Source organism: Camellia sinensis, chromosome 4 (genome assembly GCF_055761805.1).
Source record: "Camellia sinensis isolate YWXY chromosome 4, ASM5576180v1, whole genome shotgun sequence".
In the NCBI taxonomy this organism is placed as follows: domain Eukaryota; kingdom Viridiplantae; phylum Streptophyta; class Magnoliopsida; order Ericales; family Theaceae; genus Camellia; species Camellia sinensis.
Window position 1 is genome coordinate 219,973,160 of NC_138964.1, and position 16,023 is coordinate 219,989,182.

Consider the following 16,023-nt stretch of genomic DNA (forward strand, 5'->3'; position numbering starts at 1 on the left):
TCCTTTGTATCGTTCTTTCAAAAATGTTCCATCAAGAAACCGCAATGACCGACAATATTTGAAACCAACAATGCATGCATGAAAAGCCACAAACACTCTTTTGAAACGCTTGTTATCTTCAAAATCTAACTCAAAACGACTACCTGGATTGTTCTTCAATGCCTCATCAAAATACCACCGTAATTGATCAAATGACAAACAAGAATCCCCATATGTACTATATTTTGCTTTTTCAACACCCAACCAACCACAGTTATAACTGATTGAGACCCCATACTTGTCTTTTATTTCTTTCACAACTTCCACTAGACGAGTTAAAGGTTTTGCACTTACCTCTTCAAGTATCAGCCTAGAAACTAAGCTGGAAGTCATCCTCAAATGTTTACTCGTACGAACCGCCACACCACAAGTATGTTCATTGTTCAAAGTCCTTATGTAGAAGAACCTATTTGTTTTTTCAACAGATGCATGTACACGCCATATACATCCCCTTGATTCCTTATATGCACATTCTGCCGTAACCCTCAGCTTGTCATTTTTAACATACATAAACTGAAAACCAACCTCAATAGCATACTTGCATAAAAAAGTACGGAACTCAACCACACCACCCTCAAACTTTTGTCCAACACTCGTAATATTATTCCGCCAACTAGCCGACAATAACACATTTTCTTGGTGAGAACAAAACTTAGAGAGTGAATTTCTTTCAATATCCACCAGCCTATCACACTCACCATCCACAACATCTACCCAATTAGACCCCACATCATCCTCTTCATCAGAAGTACTACATCTAGTAACTGAAACATCAACTATATCAACACCGCGTGCACAAACAACCCTCAACATATTCAGAAAATCAATATTATTTCGAACCATACAATTCGGATGGCCCAAAATAAAATATAAAATACACATAGTCTCAGGTTTCAAATTCTCCCATGTTTTACACAAAATGCTAACCAATTCCTCAAAATTCAATTCGCATGAAACATTAATGACAATAGTATCATTCCCATATTTGCACAGCAACAACACTGCACTGTCCATTGAAACTGAAACAAAAAACAAGAAAAATAATTTGTTTAACATAGAAACACTTCACAAGAACAACATAAAAGTCCAGAGAAATTTCTAAAAATTATAATTTTCTCTGAACTTAAAATAGAAGTCCAAAGACATCTACAAATTGATATTTACCTTCAAGATGATAAAAAACAAAATCACAAAAACTTAATGAATCACAGAGAAATTTACTACTAACTATTAAACACAATTATAGAAAAAAATCACACAGAATATCTGATATGAAATTATAGGCTTCTCCGTGATTTTCACCTCACTACAAGCTAACAATTTTCTATGCGTCATTCTGTAATATTGCACTCATAGAAAAATCCAGAGAAATTTACAAACTTATATACATCTTCAAGATAACAAAAAACACTGCATTGTCCATCTAAATTGAAAGAAAAAACACAAAAAATAACTTTTGCTTAGAGAAACAAAAACTTCTATTCATCTTCTACAAACATATAATTTTCTTTGAACTACAAACTGAAAGTAAGTAACAAACTTACAATTTTCTCTGAACGACAAATACAAGTTCAGAGAAATTTATGAACTTACATTCACTTTCTCATATTCTATCTGCATTAGAAACTTCTAATAATATGTCCGTATGCACTTATAATTTTCTCTGGATTACACAAACAAAAGTGCAAAAAATGAAAATTCTCTGGTTTGAAAAAACATAGAACAAAACTTATCATTGATTAGCATGTTGATAAAGAACAGAGCACGAAAAATGAACTCTGAACATCAAAATCACCTACACTGTCAACACTATTTGAAATTGATCAAAAAATAAAGAATGAAAAATTAATTTCAAAAATAAAAATAAACTCTATCAAGCTGGCCTCTCTCTAAACAAAAATTCAAAACAAAAATCAAAATCCATGTGGAATCTAAATCGAAAACAAACCTGATTCAACTCCACTCAAAAGCCTACGCGATCAACACACTGTCAACAGTCTTTGAAATTGATTAAAAAACAAAGAATCAAAAATTAATTCCAAAAATAAAAATCAACTCCATCAAACTGGCCTCTCTCTAAACAAAAATTCAAAACAAAAATCAAAATGCATGTGGTATCTCCATCGAAAATAAACCTGATTCAACTCCACTAAAAATCTACGCGATCAACACACTGTAACACCATTGAAATCTCCGACGAAATCTCCAACGAAATCTACACGATCGTAGCAATGTTTCTCGTCAACTCCACTGAAATCTCCGACGAAATCTCCACCATGAAATCTCCACTGAAATCTCCGACGAAAACTCTGACGAAATCTCCATTGCAAATTCAGTTTCCAAAATCTATCAGTTAAGTCAACAATATAATATTCAAACAAATTTATGTTATAAAGGAAGGGTAATTTAGGTACTTTATAACCTAAAATAAATTTGAGGGACCTTAGCCATCAAAACATATTATTTTGGACATTTCCTCCTATCAAAAGTAGAGGAGGGACTTTAGGCTAATTTTTCTAATTTTTTTTATACTTGTTCTTAATACATTAAAATGTTATTATGAGGGTAAGACTTGGGGATTGAGAGAAGTTAATAAATACTAAGGTTTTTTTTTTAAATCAAAAAATCAAGAAATTTAAATTGAGAAATTAGAGCTCCCACAAGACTTGGGGTTAAAAACTTCATTTTACTTAATATAGAGCATAGATATAAATAGATAGATAGATAGATGGATGGATGTGTGTGTGTTTTTTTTTTCAATTGAAAGTTTTACTTATAAAATTATATAATTAAATTCTTACCATACTTTTATTCACTTCCACTCAAAGAATATTTTTATACCATGCTTTTTTATTTTTATTTTCCGGTGTTGGGAGACCAGTGTCGTCGCTGTTAACTCTCCTCCGACTATTAAACGATTTCGTCGCTCCATTAATACCGTGCTTTAAAGTTCTGAAACCCTAGCTCATCTCTAACTCATCTGCAATCTCTCTCTCTCTCTCTCTCTCTCTCTATTTTTGCAGATTTCGTGATGAAGATGGCATCGCTCACTCAGCTCGACGACGAAATCGTTCGCAGCATGTCAATCGGCGCCGTCTTTTCAGATTTCGTGAGTTTCTCCTCCTTTTCTAGCTCACAATAGTATGTATATACACACAGGTTTCTCTTGAATTGTACAGTTATCGATAAGCAAGTCATGTTTATTTTCAAATTTCAATATAAGAATGATTTTTGTAGTTTCCTATGTCAATGCACTTCATTTACTCTTAAAAACGAAATCGATGGAAACTACTTTATCTCGCGTATAGTTGTGAATTTCATCTGTTGAATTGGTACTATTGGTGAAAAAGTAAATATATTTAGTATAAGTGCAGGTTTCATTTGTAAACAGATGATGAACTATTGAAAATGAAATGCTAAATCTTAAAAAATATGGTGATGGTTATAAATTGTGTTTCTCTTCTAAATGGATCAATAGAAGTCGAGCAGAGAGTAAATTGACATATGAATGATTCATGTATGAGACGGGGATTGTGTTGAGGTTGGACAGGCAGCCTTTTTGAGGAACTTACAAAAGAAAAATATTTGAGGATTAGGATCCCATCCAGCTGAGGCAGTTCACCTATTATTTTACTCATCTGTCTATTTGTAAACAAGCCTCGTTTAGCTATTTGAATTAGCAACAAGATGCATAATCTAATTTTTTTTCTTGCATTATGAATTAAAGATGAGATGATTAATGTCTACATCTAACCCTAGCTATGTACTCTTTGGTGGAGAGACTGCATCTATTACTTCAAAGCTGACTCACATCTTCACCACAGAATTTCACACATGGATACATGGGTGTCTGAAATTACTAGATTGTGATCTTATTTTAAAATGTGTGGATTCAGAATCATAATCTACAATAAAAAAAAAAGGTTTAAGCTTGTTGAAATTGAACTTTTCTTTTCTTTATTAGTATATAAACTTGTCAAGTTCTTTTAGTGGTGGGCCTTGCTTCGAGTAACTTTTATTTTATTTTTTTTTAGGTTGGAAAGATAAATTCACTTGATTTTCATCGTACTGCTGATTTACTGATTACGGCTTGTGAGGATGATTCTGTGAGACTATATGACATTGCAACTGCAAAGTGAGTATTCTATATTTTATGAAAATATATTGCATGTTAAGAATATTGCAGTTGAGTGTTCACAATGGTGGCCTCTACAAGGAGGAGTGGATTGATTTGTTGTAGGGTTTCTCATCAAATGAGAGAGAGAGAGATGGTGGTGGTGGTGGGAAGGAGGGTGAGAAAGATACGGAGAAGGATAGAGGGAAAAGGAGGATGAGGAGGGAGGAGGCAAAGGAGATGGTGCTTGTGGTGGTGATTTGAGGAAAAGCACTTTGGTCCATGTGTTTGAGAGAGAAGGTGACATTTCAAGCCACACTGACAGTCTTGTTACGAAACTAATGCGTCACACTGTGATGCTTTTGGGAGAGAATAATAGAGTATGGAATATAAGGATAAAGCATGCCAATTGTTTTTGGCTGATTGTCTTAATAAGTACTAGGAATTGTACTTGAGCATCTATATGGGTTATATGCATATGAATGGTAGTGGATGAATAAAGTTGTTTCCTTTGGGGAGGTGTCTTTATTCCATTTTATTTGCTAATAAGAATAATTTTTATAGAGTTGGACACTTCATAAAAGGGAGAAAAAAAATGTGAGAAAAGAAATGCATGAACATGAACATTGGCTAAACCTTTCGCTAGGTGTTGTCATTGTTTCAATTTGTAGCCGCAGATGTACAAAATGCCAAGGAATCATTAAACCCTATTGGACCCAAAAAAAAAATATAAAAAATTAAATATATATATATATATTAAACAAAAGAAATGCATCACATCTGACCTTACGCACTTTCCTTTTGCCCATTACTTGGTTTTATTTCAATATTATGTCAACTGTCCTTGCTTTTCCATTTAAAGACATTGTTGAATTTGTTTTTGTTTGAGAATTAACATTAGTGAGTAGTTGACCTACCCATTTGTTCTGGACTTGGAAGTAGGATTCTTTCCTTATTTCACTATTTTGCTATGAACTTCAGGTTGTTGAAGACCACATATCATAAGAAGCATGGTGCTGATCGTATATGCTTTACCCACCACCCAAGTTCTGTTATATGCTCTTCAAGATACAATTTGGATTCTACTGGAGGTGAGCTTCCAATAGGAAAGTTATGATTTAGGCTGCTTCCATTTCTTATAAATGAGAAAATGATGACAAACAGTTTACTCTGTTTCTCTTATCAGAAACCCTGCGGTATCTGTCTATGTATGATAATCGGTGCCTTCGTTACTTTAAAGGGCATAAAGACAGGTTTGGATCCTTGATCTTTTTGGTGCTTTCTTTAATGACTGGACAACTGCATATGCTTGTTTGGTTATGGAGTAGTCTTGGTGGTGATAAACTAGAAAAGAACCATAGAAAGAATTTATAAAGGTTGTCTATACCTATCGTTGCTAACCACCACTACCCAAACCAACCTTCAAGTTGATTGAAAAATAAAAAATTCATAAAAGAGAGACATTGGAATTAGAAAGAGGAAATGGATGTGGTGATCATCACCCATTTTTTTTCTCACTTGTAATTTTTGCCTCTCAGTCTTTCTTTACTTTCTCTCACCACAACCACTACCCTGTTTAGGAAACCTAAGTTTTTACTCTGTGTGTGAAATCAAATCTATGCTTCCTCTATTTTTTGTATCCACCACCATGGCAGCTGAGTTTTGTGACCATGGTGATAAATTAATGATGAAGGACTTTGATTGGGTGATGCAATTAATTTACATGTATAAGGGGGAATAGAGAGAGCAAGAGGGGTCCAAGATGTTTGTGTGCGCTGAAGTAAGGAAAACGAGATCTAGATGGGGAAATTGGAAGACTGAGCTAGAAATGAACGATTTTGTATAGACATTAACTTGCAATAATATCTTCTCAAAACACAAAATTATTAAATATAATATATACCATTGTTATCTTATACATTAGTATTGCTTTACAAGACATTTTTTAACAATTAAATCATGAGAAACAAAGAGACATTGATCGTGACCTTGATACAAAGTTGGAGCTGCTAACTATGGATAAGATGTCGGAAACAAAATGATTTTATATCATCCTTCATTTCAATTTGTTAAAAAAAGACAATGTCTCCTTGCATAATATGGATTCCAAACATTCTTGACCTAGATGTAAATGATGTTTCACTAGAAATGTTCTTGTTATTGGGTCTGCCTAAACCCAAAACACACAGGAGGTCCCTGCAATAATATTTTCTCAAAACACAAAATTGTTAAATATAATATATACCATTGTTATCTTATACATTAGTATTGCTTTACAAGACATTTTTTAACAATTAAATCATGAGAAACAAAGAGACATTGATCGTGACCTTGATACAGAGTTGGAGCTGCTAACTATGGATAAGATGTCGGAAACAAAATGATTTTATATCATCCTTCATTTCAATTTGTTAAAAAAAGACAATGTCTCCTTGCATAATATGGATTCCAAACATTCTTGACCTAGATGTAAATGATGTTTCACTAGAAATGTTCTTGTTATTGGGTCTGCCTAAACCCAAAACTCACAGGAGGTCCCTGCAATTTACCCATAGATTTATAAGCATCTAAAATAAAGGGCCACTTTGATATTCTGAGCGTGATTGACTAATTGGGGCCAATTGATATTACTTGGGGTTTTTCTCTGCTTCTTCTGTTTTTTATTTTTTTTTTCAGTCACAAGGTTGTGATGCTGATACTTTTCTACTATTTTATTGCTTTAGGGTGGTTTCCCTTTGTATGTCCCCAGTTAATGACAGCTTCATGTCTGGTTCTCTTGACCACACTGTCAGAATATGGGATCTGCGTGTAAATGCCTGTCAGGTTGGTTCACATTTTCTCTCTTTTTTTTTTTTTTTGTGTGCAAATTATGGCTGAAAGGGTAATGCAAATATGTAAGAACAATGTATGAAAAAAAAATTGGTACATGCTATATGCGTAGTGTGGTGCTATAATTTTTTGCTTGCTAATCTGTCTTACTTTTAAAATTTGCAAAACTTATTTGAATTTGGTCTAAAATTCATGCCCCATTTGATATGTGAATTTTGAGAGTTTGATATAGACTGTATGCATTAGCTCATGGAAGTGTAAGAATGCATACATTCGTAAGTCATTGTGTTGGTTGAAAACAAATAAGCCACTCAATCGGAAGGGTAGTTCAATGGCTTCTAGTTGAGCAGTTTGGCATTGCACACATGCAATAGCCTTCTTTTCCTTTTAAAGAATTTACATGATTATGATTTATGCTCACTGTTATAGTTTTCAGGGAATTTTACATTTACGAGGTAGACCTACAGTTGCATATGACCAACAAGGCCTCGTTTTTGCAATGTCAATGGAAGGGGGTGCTATCAAATTGTTTGATTCACGATCCTATGACAAGGTTCTTATTTGTAAACTGCTAACTTGCTTTAGCATTATTTATATTGTTACTTATGTGTGATGTTTTTCTCCAATATATAGGGTCCATTTGATACCTTTTTAGTTGGTGGAGATATGGCTGAGATCTGTGATATTAAGTTCAGCAATGATGGTAAATCAATGCTTTTGACGACCACAAGTAACAACATTTATGTTCTTGACGCATATGGCGGAGAGAAGGTGAGCTCACCATTTCTGTAGTTCTGTTCTTGGAGCTATATCTTCTAAAAACTGTCTGCTGTTTTGCCCCATGCTTTGTTTCTTCAGTATCTTTGTCTTTTGGGAAAAATGTGTCTGAATTTATCATATTTAAAAACTTTATTTGGTGCAGCGTTGCGCGTTCAGTTTGGATCCATCTCCAAATGCAACGATAGAGGCAGCTTTTACCCCAGATGGCCAGTATGTGGTCTCAGGTATCTACTTCTATGCCATTGTTTTGTATAAAATAGAAAACAGTTTAGTTTGAATTTCTTTTTCCTCATCTATGTTTATTGATTTTATGGAGTATTTTACTTGAATGTCTCTGGTGTAGACTCTGTAGAGTACTACTACTACCAATCAACGGATCAAATTTTACATTTTAATCAGATTGCAATACTTCTTCATTATAGTTCTCTTTTGGTGAATGAAAATCTCTTCACACTACGTACCAGTTTACTTACAATTGCTACAAGCTCTGAAAATAAGTAAATGGTGGATAAGAATAAAACATCACCTCAACCCGAGTCATAACTCATAAATGCCTTGAGGCCTTAAAAAGTGGCAGCCTTTCAAGTAAAAAAGCTCAAGGAAGAGTGTTGTTAGGCGTACATCTCTACTCAATAAGTTATAATGTGGGAACGGAAATCTATAAATATTCTCCCCAGTTTTGCTTTGTACTACACATTCGTTGTCATTAGTCAAAAATAGATTCATATGGCCTTAGACAGCTCCATATATAATTGTGTAGGATTTCTATTTATCTGCACAAGTTTAAACTGCAACTTATAAGGTAGGTTTGCCCCCCCTGCAACTGGATTTCTTGGCACGCCCTTCTTATACAGTCATTCCATACTAAAGAACTTGATGGATATCAGTGGATCATAATTTGATGGAAAATGATATACCAGCCCACTTTCTAGACCTATTTTTTAAACCTAATAATGTGTAAGTGATATGATTGGTTAATGATTAGAAAATGGAAAATGATTTTTCCCCCGAATTCACCCTTCCCCGAATCCCCCGACTGTCCAAAACAACGTTGTTTTGGGCATTTTTTTTATTTTTATTTTTATTATTCCTCCTTATGCAGTCTAAAACAGAAGAGGGAGAGAGAGAAAGAGGGAGAGAAGAGAGGGGAAGAGAAAGAGAAGGAGAGAAAGAGAAGAGAGGGGAAGAGGGAATGGAGAGGGTTGATCGCCGATGATGGAGCACCGATTTGATGGAGGGTGCGACGGTGACCAGATTTGATGGAGCACCGCCTGATGGAGCATCGATCTTAATATTTCTCTCTCTCTTTTTTTTTTTTTTTTTTTTTTTTTTAAAAAAAAAATTCTGGCTCTGTGTTGATGATGGTGATGTTGGGTGATGTTGGTTGAATGGTTGTTGATGATGATGTTGATGAAGATTTGAAGATGATGATGATAATGTTGAATGGTTGTCTCTCTCTCTCTGCTACTCTCCTCTTCCTCCTCCTTCTCCTTCTTCTTCTCCTTCTTCTGTGTTATTGGGAGAAAAAAAAAAAAAAAATCAAAACGACAAAATTGCATCGTTTTGAATTTGGGGGATTCGGAGAAGGGGGGATTCGAGCTATGTAGCACAACTGTTAGAGAATATATGAGAGAGTGTTACTTTTAATATCCTAATTGATTGCCACATCACTGGTTTTGAAAATTAAGTCTAATCTAATTTGATTCATAAAGCCAATGCCATGTCTGTAGATCATATTTTTGGAAATACCTCACATTACAGAGAAACCTTTTCAGCCTTGTGAAATATAGCATGGTTTGACCCTGACAAATAGACATGCACTTACATTTGATTGATGGTTCCTGACCTTGTTTTTGCTTTTAACGATAACGTGATTTACTACAATACCAGTGAAACACAAATGCATAGTTGGATATGTTATTTTGTTTTTTTTTTATTTGGAACGTTAGAACTGACGTATTCTTTACCTGTGTTAAAAGGATCAGGTGATGGAAGCTTGTATGCCTGGAGTATCCGTACAAAGAATAAGGTACACCCTTCTATCCAATCCTAATCCTGAAGTAAATTTTTGTCAATTTTCTTTATACAATTGGATATATACATGAAGTAAATCGAACTATTTATTGAAGATACTATACAGTGAGTGCTGACACTATTGTCGATACACAGGTGGCAAGCTGGGACAGCCACATAGGCATTGCTTCTTGCTTCAAGTGGGCGCCTCGTAGGGCCATGTTTGTTGCTGCATCCTCAGTTCTCACGTTTTGGATACCTAATAATTCAAAACCAGCAACTGAATTCGGAACTGTCAACCCTGAAGCTGTAGGACAATCTGAACATATTTCTCAATGACTGCAGAGTGATGTCTAATTAGTACTTCGTGATAAAACCCTCAGCAGCATTCATGTACTCTAGAGAGAGATCAGTTTTCTTGCTCGCAGCTTGTGTTTTGGTAAGAATTCGAGGGGGAGGACCACTTCTTTGGTTGGTTCACAGCTTATGTAAAAATTCGTATTCCCACTACTTGTCCTGGTTCATTTTTAGTTGGAGATTTTGTTGAGCATTGTGTTGATAAGGCTGTTAGGTCTCCAAATTTCCGATCGCTAAATTTTCTGATTCATTTGAGTTACAACATAGATAAATTGTTCCAGTAAGAGTTTTAACTATGATGAGATGTATATGATGCTGGTAACTTTCATGGGTTCGTCGTGCTTGTACTAGTGCTTGTACTATTGATCGAGCAGTATCTCTGTTTTCTCTCCCCCTCCTCTCTCAAAACAGGTGGATATGATGAAACAGTGTTCTACTTGATCTTTAGGAGAAATGTTCATGTTAGAGACTTGTCAGTGAATTAGTATACACGTCTCCAAAATTCAAACACAGAACTGTATTTCAGAGTGGTCTCTGCTAGCCAAGTTTTTGTTTTTGTTTTTCTTTGTCTTGGGTTTATCGCATGATTGCATGTGTGGGAGCTTCAAACGAATTTTGCTTTTAGGCTTGTCTTGAGTTTGCATGTAGTTTCATCTGAATTGAGTTCATGAACAGTTTGTGCTATGGTTTGAGCCACCTCGTTTGTTTAAATCCCAACTAAAAAAATAAAATAAAATAAAATAAAGAGTACACAGCAACCAACCCCATTGATCTACCACAGTAACCCCATAAACCAAACCTCTTTCATCTACACATGCACACACATACAGTAGTAGCACACTTGAAGCCAAGCCCATAATTAAACTACCAAAGCTCCTCATTATTTCCTAGCCCATTTCCCTTCATTCACTGAGTCAGTCTCGATCCTGAGTCTACTTTACAGCTTCCTGGGCCTTCTTTTGGATCGTCTCACACACCTCTTTCGTCTTCTGCCCCATCTGAATCGCTACGTCCTGCATGCGCCTGTTCACTTCCTCCATCTGCTGCGGCATTCCTGCACTCGCCTGCCGGAAATAATTCAACACCCATGACATCGCCGTCAGCCCCGTCAACCCGAAAGCTCCCGATGCCATAAGTCCGGCAAGGGTGAGGCAAGCAACGATGGCAGCGGGGACAAGGACCGGGCTGAAGATGAAGAAGAGTGGGGTCACCACGGCAAGGCCGATGAGAGAGCCAGCGAGGGAGATTCCGGAGAGGCCGAGTAGGGTTCCGCTGACGGGGAGAGCTAGGATTGCTAGAACTTTGCTGGGTGATGGGCCGCTCTGAGGGTAGAGAGACTTGATGACGCTGTCGTAGCTGTACTGGGGGTGGACTTGGATCTGGTGGGGATATGGGCGGTCTGCCATGGATGGTGGTGGTAGGGAATTGTAGAGTGAGAGAGAGGGGATTTTGGAGAGACAGAGAGAGGCAGGGCGGGGAGTGAATGAGGGTGGTGGATGTGGGGGTTGGTGATATAAAGAGAGGGGGGTGAAGGCAATATGCAACGTGGTGACAGGTGTGAGTTAGAAAGGGCTGAATGGTTTGCATGAGAAACAAGTTTCAGGGTGGCTTTTTGGTGCCGAGAAATGTTAGAGATCATGAAAATTTTGTCATGAAAAGGATCATGAAAAATTTGTGACCTTTAGATTACCTTGATTAGTGTGTGGTACTTTATTGTAAGTGTAATTCAAAGGTCACAAATCTTTCATGACCATTTTCATGAAAGACTTTTCATGATACCTAGCATTACTGTTTTTGTGCCACATGCAAAGAGTTTTAATGCTGCCCATTCTTTATTTTTTATTTTGGATTTCAGTGGTGAATGGTGCTCGGATCAGTTAATGACCATCTCAATTAATTCCTACTTCATGTCGGAATTAAGAAATTTAAGGAAAATTATCTTTTAAGTTATGTTAGAAATATAAAAAAATTTGACCAAATATCTGATATGAATGTAGATCTCATAAGATCTCATATGAATAAGGTATCCACACCTATATAAGATATTTAAGTAAATATTTAGTAGAATTTTTGGAATCTTTAACATTTTTTTTATTTATTTATTTTTAATTTGGCCTTTAGATTTGAATCATAAACAATTGTATGAAGAGTACACTCACTAATCATTTAGGACAACTTGCAAAACTAATGTTGCCCATTACATCATGAATTAAATGCTATGAATTATGATAATAATGTATATAATTTATTTTAGAGAAATGTTTTGTTGCTTGAAACTTTGGAATCGAATGTGCTGAATCCGTGAGACTCACGTGCCTGCATATATCAATATCTCTCTATCAATATCTCCTCCACTCTGTCTCTCAGACCCAAATATTATTCTCCAGCTTTGCTAGAGAGCTCTAATAGAGCTGCTCTAACAGCAGCTCTACTGAGCTGGCACACCTCAAAAAAAAGAAAAAAAAAAAGAAAAAAGGAAAAAGACAAAATAGAAAGAGGAAGAAGACAAATTAATGCTATTTTAGAACTCTTCTTTTAGAGCTCTAAAACATTTTTCATTGTTCTCTCCTCTTTGGGAACCCTGTCGGGCTCTCATCCTCTCCGATGCAAACGACGGCCATTCAACTCATCTCCGACATGGACATCGGACCTGTCTGACAGCCGAAAACTCCTTTCATCCGACGCGGAAACTCCTCTCAGCCGGAATGAAGGAAAACCACCACCACCACGCGTCCTGTAATGAAGGAAAACAGAGCATGGTATCAAACAGACAACTTGGTCTCTTTTCCTTAACTTCAAATGTATCTCTTAAGTACATATGCCTATTAAAGTTCAACTAGAATAAAAGAAAAAGCAAAGAAGAAAAAAAGAAGCTGCTATGGATTTAAAAGGTTCCTCACACTTAATTGCATTATAATCTCAATAATCTAAGTATGGCTATATGTGATTTGAAATTAAAATTTGAATAAAAATAGAAACAATAAACTCATCATGAACTATGGAACCCATGATTTATGAAAATTACAGTTTTGGGGGATTGAATTGAACAAAGGGGAAGATGAGTGATCATCTCCTGATAGACACATTTATCTAGCTTTCTCAGTCAACTGAACAATGCCATCAAGCAAAAGAACTTTCCCGTTTGGCAAGTCATGAAATTCATTCAGTAATACAAAATATGGCAGAGATGATGAAATTCATTCATTCATTTCAGTAATTCATTCAGTAATTCTTTATGCCAGGTCTTGTTCATGGTTCTAATATCTTTTGCTTTATAATGAAATGTCAATATGCGAGTATAGGATATGGTCTTGGGTGGAAAAAAAAAACAACCTCCAATGCTATAGAATTTGCCATGGCAGAGATGATGGTGGAGATTCCGAACAGAGAGGACGGTGGTCTCGATGGTCAGTGACTCTCGTCGGTGAACACCCAGGTTGGTGGTCGTGCTATGTGTGGTTCCCCTCTCTCTCCCTCCTCTCCTCTCCTCTCTCTTCTCTTTTGTTTTTGTTCAACAATGATTCATCCCACTAAAAATATCACCACTAATAGCACTAATGCATTAAAAAAGTAAAAAAATAAAATAAAAAATACAACTCTAAGACCAAAACATCATATCATTAATGGCGGGACCCACTGCCACCTAATTAGTGGGAGCACTAATTAGTGCTCCCAAGCATTTTTCGTTTTTGTTTAACAAGAGCGTGGGTTTCACGAAAATATTTCGAGCCATCCGGGGTAGTAAGTTTCGAGCTACCAGTGGAGTCGAACTAGGAAATAGGCAACATGAAGCCTGGATTTTAAACAGTCGCTTTAGTTTTAAACTTGAAACATTGAATGATATCAAACTCTGATACAAATCTAGTTATAAAAGCAACCATCGACGATGAGTCGCAAACAATAAATACAAGCACTGAAATTATTGAGTAAATAAATTAATAATCCTTATTATAAAAATTAAAGTAAAATAAAACACTTACCAGAATTGGCTGGAATAGTCCAAGGAGTAATAGTCCCAATGGCCAAGGACAAATTAGGCAAAATTCCCCCAATAAACTACCTGAAGTTGGAGGTGCGCTGACTAATCTGAAAGTGGCACATATGCTCTTTGGAACATGCCCCTCAGGATACTGAAATTTTACCATTAAAATCATCATAGCATGTCAAATAAGTGAAGGTATAAGGATATTCTCGTAGAATGTAATTCTTAGAAACACAGGGAGAAACACATTAAAAATAACAAATCATTCTCTCGCTTTTTTTTTTTCACTTCTCTTAATTCCTGTGTCTGTTTGTTCAAATTCTTTTTTAAAAAAAGGATGTAGAAGCTGTTGGTGTAACATTGAGAGCTCACCGTAAGTACACAGCTCAAAAGATGAAGAAATGTTGAGATATATGCCCAGCTTGAGATATACTAGAGTCTGCTTCAAAAGTGGAGAAAAGAGGACCATGTTGAATGATTATTTATTCATTCCCAACCACTGCTCTTGAGGTTACCATTCATTGCTACCTCATGATGGAGGCATGACCTGTTTAATATAATTGCCACCTTAGATAATACTGCCAGTCTAGCCACTCAAATCCGATTTATTAGCCCTCAACCCCTCATCTAAAAAGCTATAAAGTATATGACATGTACATTATTATTCTTCTTCCATGACAATTTGCTTCACATTGTACAGCTAATCTCGTTTATGGTTACTAGTAGTAGTAGTGCATCAAGTTTTCACCAATAGATTAGAACATGAATGATAGGACACTGGAGAAGTTTGCTCCTCAACCGGATCCAATTAACTGGATCATCCACCTCATACTACCTACCAAGTACTGAAAATATGAAAAACTCCTTTCCTATTTATTTCTACACTCAGATTAGCACTGTTTATGCCTTAACAATAATCAATAGCAACTAGAAAAAGTGTATTTTAAATTTATTGTCACTTCCACCCTTTTCAGTAAATGTCAGCCACGTAACACACTTAAATTGTATCAATTGTCACAATAACAGAGGTTATAATTGTAAGATATTTTACAAGAAGTTTAATGGAAGAGAAACAAGAATTTAAAAAGTCCATATTACCTCTAACTCAGCCACTGCAAGGGCAATTCATGATAAGGGACTCCAGTGGATTGGTTTTCTGCCTCTATAGATATACCCTTGAAGGGTCATCTCACCAAACACCTCAATCTATTAACACTATGTTTGAGAACCTAGGAGAGAAAAGAAAAGAAATGATTACTTAAGTTATAAGAGAAGAAAAAAGAAAAGAAAAGAAATGATTGTAATTTCTCTCATTCTTGTTTGGATAAGTAAGAAATAAAAGAAAAGAAATGATTGTTATTTCTCTCCTTCTTGTTTGGTTAGATTTCATAAGAGAAAAGAAAAGAAAAGAAATTGTTTTATGTTATATTACCAAAAATAACCTTTTTATATTTTGTCATTATATAAGAGCATCCCCAATCTTCACTTTTTCCTTTTTTTTTTTTTTTTTTCATTCAATTTTGAGAAAATTTTTTTCATATTTTTCATAGGTGCATGACTCTAATGATTCAAAACTTCGGATATCATGACTTTGCATTCAACTTTAGTAATAACACATATATAATCAACATAACTATTTTCTATCAGGTGCTGTTCCCTACACAAATAATTCATCTTTCGACCACTACAGGACGATCAAACTTTTATTGGAATTTAAAAATGCATGGCAAAGTAACAATATAACACCAAACTTTTATTGGAGTATCAATGGGCAACCTGAGGTTGCAGGATCTGGAAGCACCAGTTTTAACTCTGTATTTAAATTTTATTTTATTTTATTTTTTTATGTGATTGTTATAATTTTAACTGGATCTAAGTAGCATCATAGACCTATAATTCAACGCAAAGG

General features: G+C 35.5%; 2 protein-coding genes across 2 annotated transcripts; one reads left to right on the forward strand and one right to left on the reverse strand.

Moving 5' to 3' along the window:
* Window positions 1–2,773: 2,773 nt before the first annotated feature.
* Window positions 2,774–10,466, forward strand: LOC114316278 (Transducin/WD40 repeat-like superfamily protein). The gene is made up of 10 exons (XM_028262938.2): window positions 2,774–3,148; window positions 4,074–4,174; window positions 5,135–5,244; window positions 5,340–5,406; window positions 6,877–6,976; window positions 7,419–7,535; window positions 7,616–7,753; window positions 7,905–7,986; window positions 9,742–9,791; window positions 9,932–10,466. The coding sequence occupies exons 1-10, from the start codon at window positions 3,071–3,073 to the stop codon at window positions 10,112–10,114; spliced, it is 1,026 nt and encodes a 341-aa protein (XP_028118739.1). The 5' UTR covers window positions 2,774–3,070; the 3' UTR covers window positions 10,115–10,466.
* A 342-nt stretch (window positions 10,467–10,808) lies between these two features.
* On the reverse strand, window positions 10,809–11,611 carry LOC114316279 (oleosin 5-like). Its single transcript, XM_082867606.1, has one exon. It carries the CDS (start codon window positions 11,536–11,538, stop codon window positions 11,065–11,067), a length of 474 nt encoding a protein of 157 aa, XP_082723732.1. The 5' UTR covers window positions 11,539–11,611; the 3' UTR covers window positions 10,809–11,064.
* Between the last annotated feature and the right edge of the window lie 4,412 nt (window positions 11,612–16,023).

What these genes read in the sequence shown, in the direction of transcription:
- LOC114316278 (XM_028262938.2), top strand. Translation starts at nt 3,071, where the DNA reads ATGAAGATGGCATCGCTCACTCAGCTCGACGACGAAATCGTTCGCAGC. An exon ending in ATTCACGATCCTATGACAAG is followed by an intron (nt 7,536 to 7,615) that starts GTTCTTATTTGT and finishes TCCAATATATAG; the next exon opens with GGTCCATTTGATACCTTTTT. An exon ending in GTATCCGTACAAAGAATAAG is followed by an intron (nt 9,792 to 9,931) that starts GTACACCCTTCT and finishes GTCGATACACAG; the next exon opens with GTGGCAAGCTGGGACAGCCA.
- LOC114316279 (XM_082867606.1), bottom strand. Translation starts at nt 11,538, where the DNA reads ATGGCAGACCGCCCATATCCCCACCAGATCCAAGTCCACCCCCAGTAC.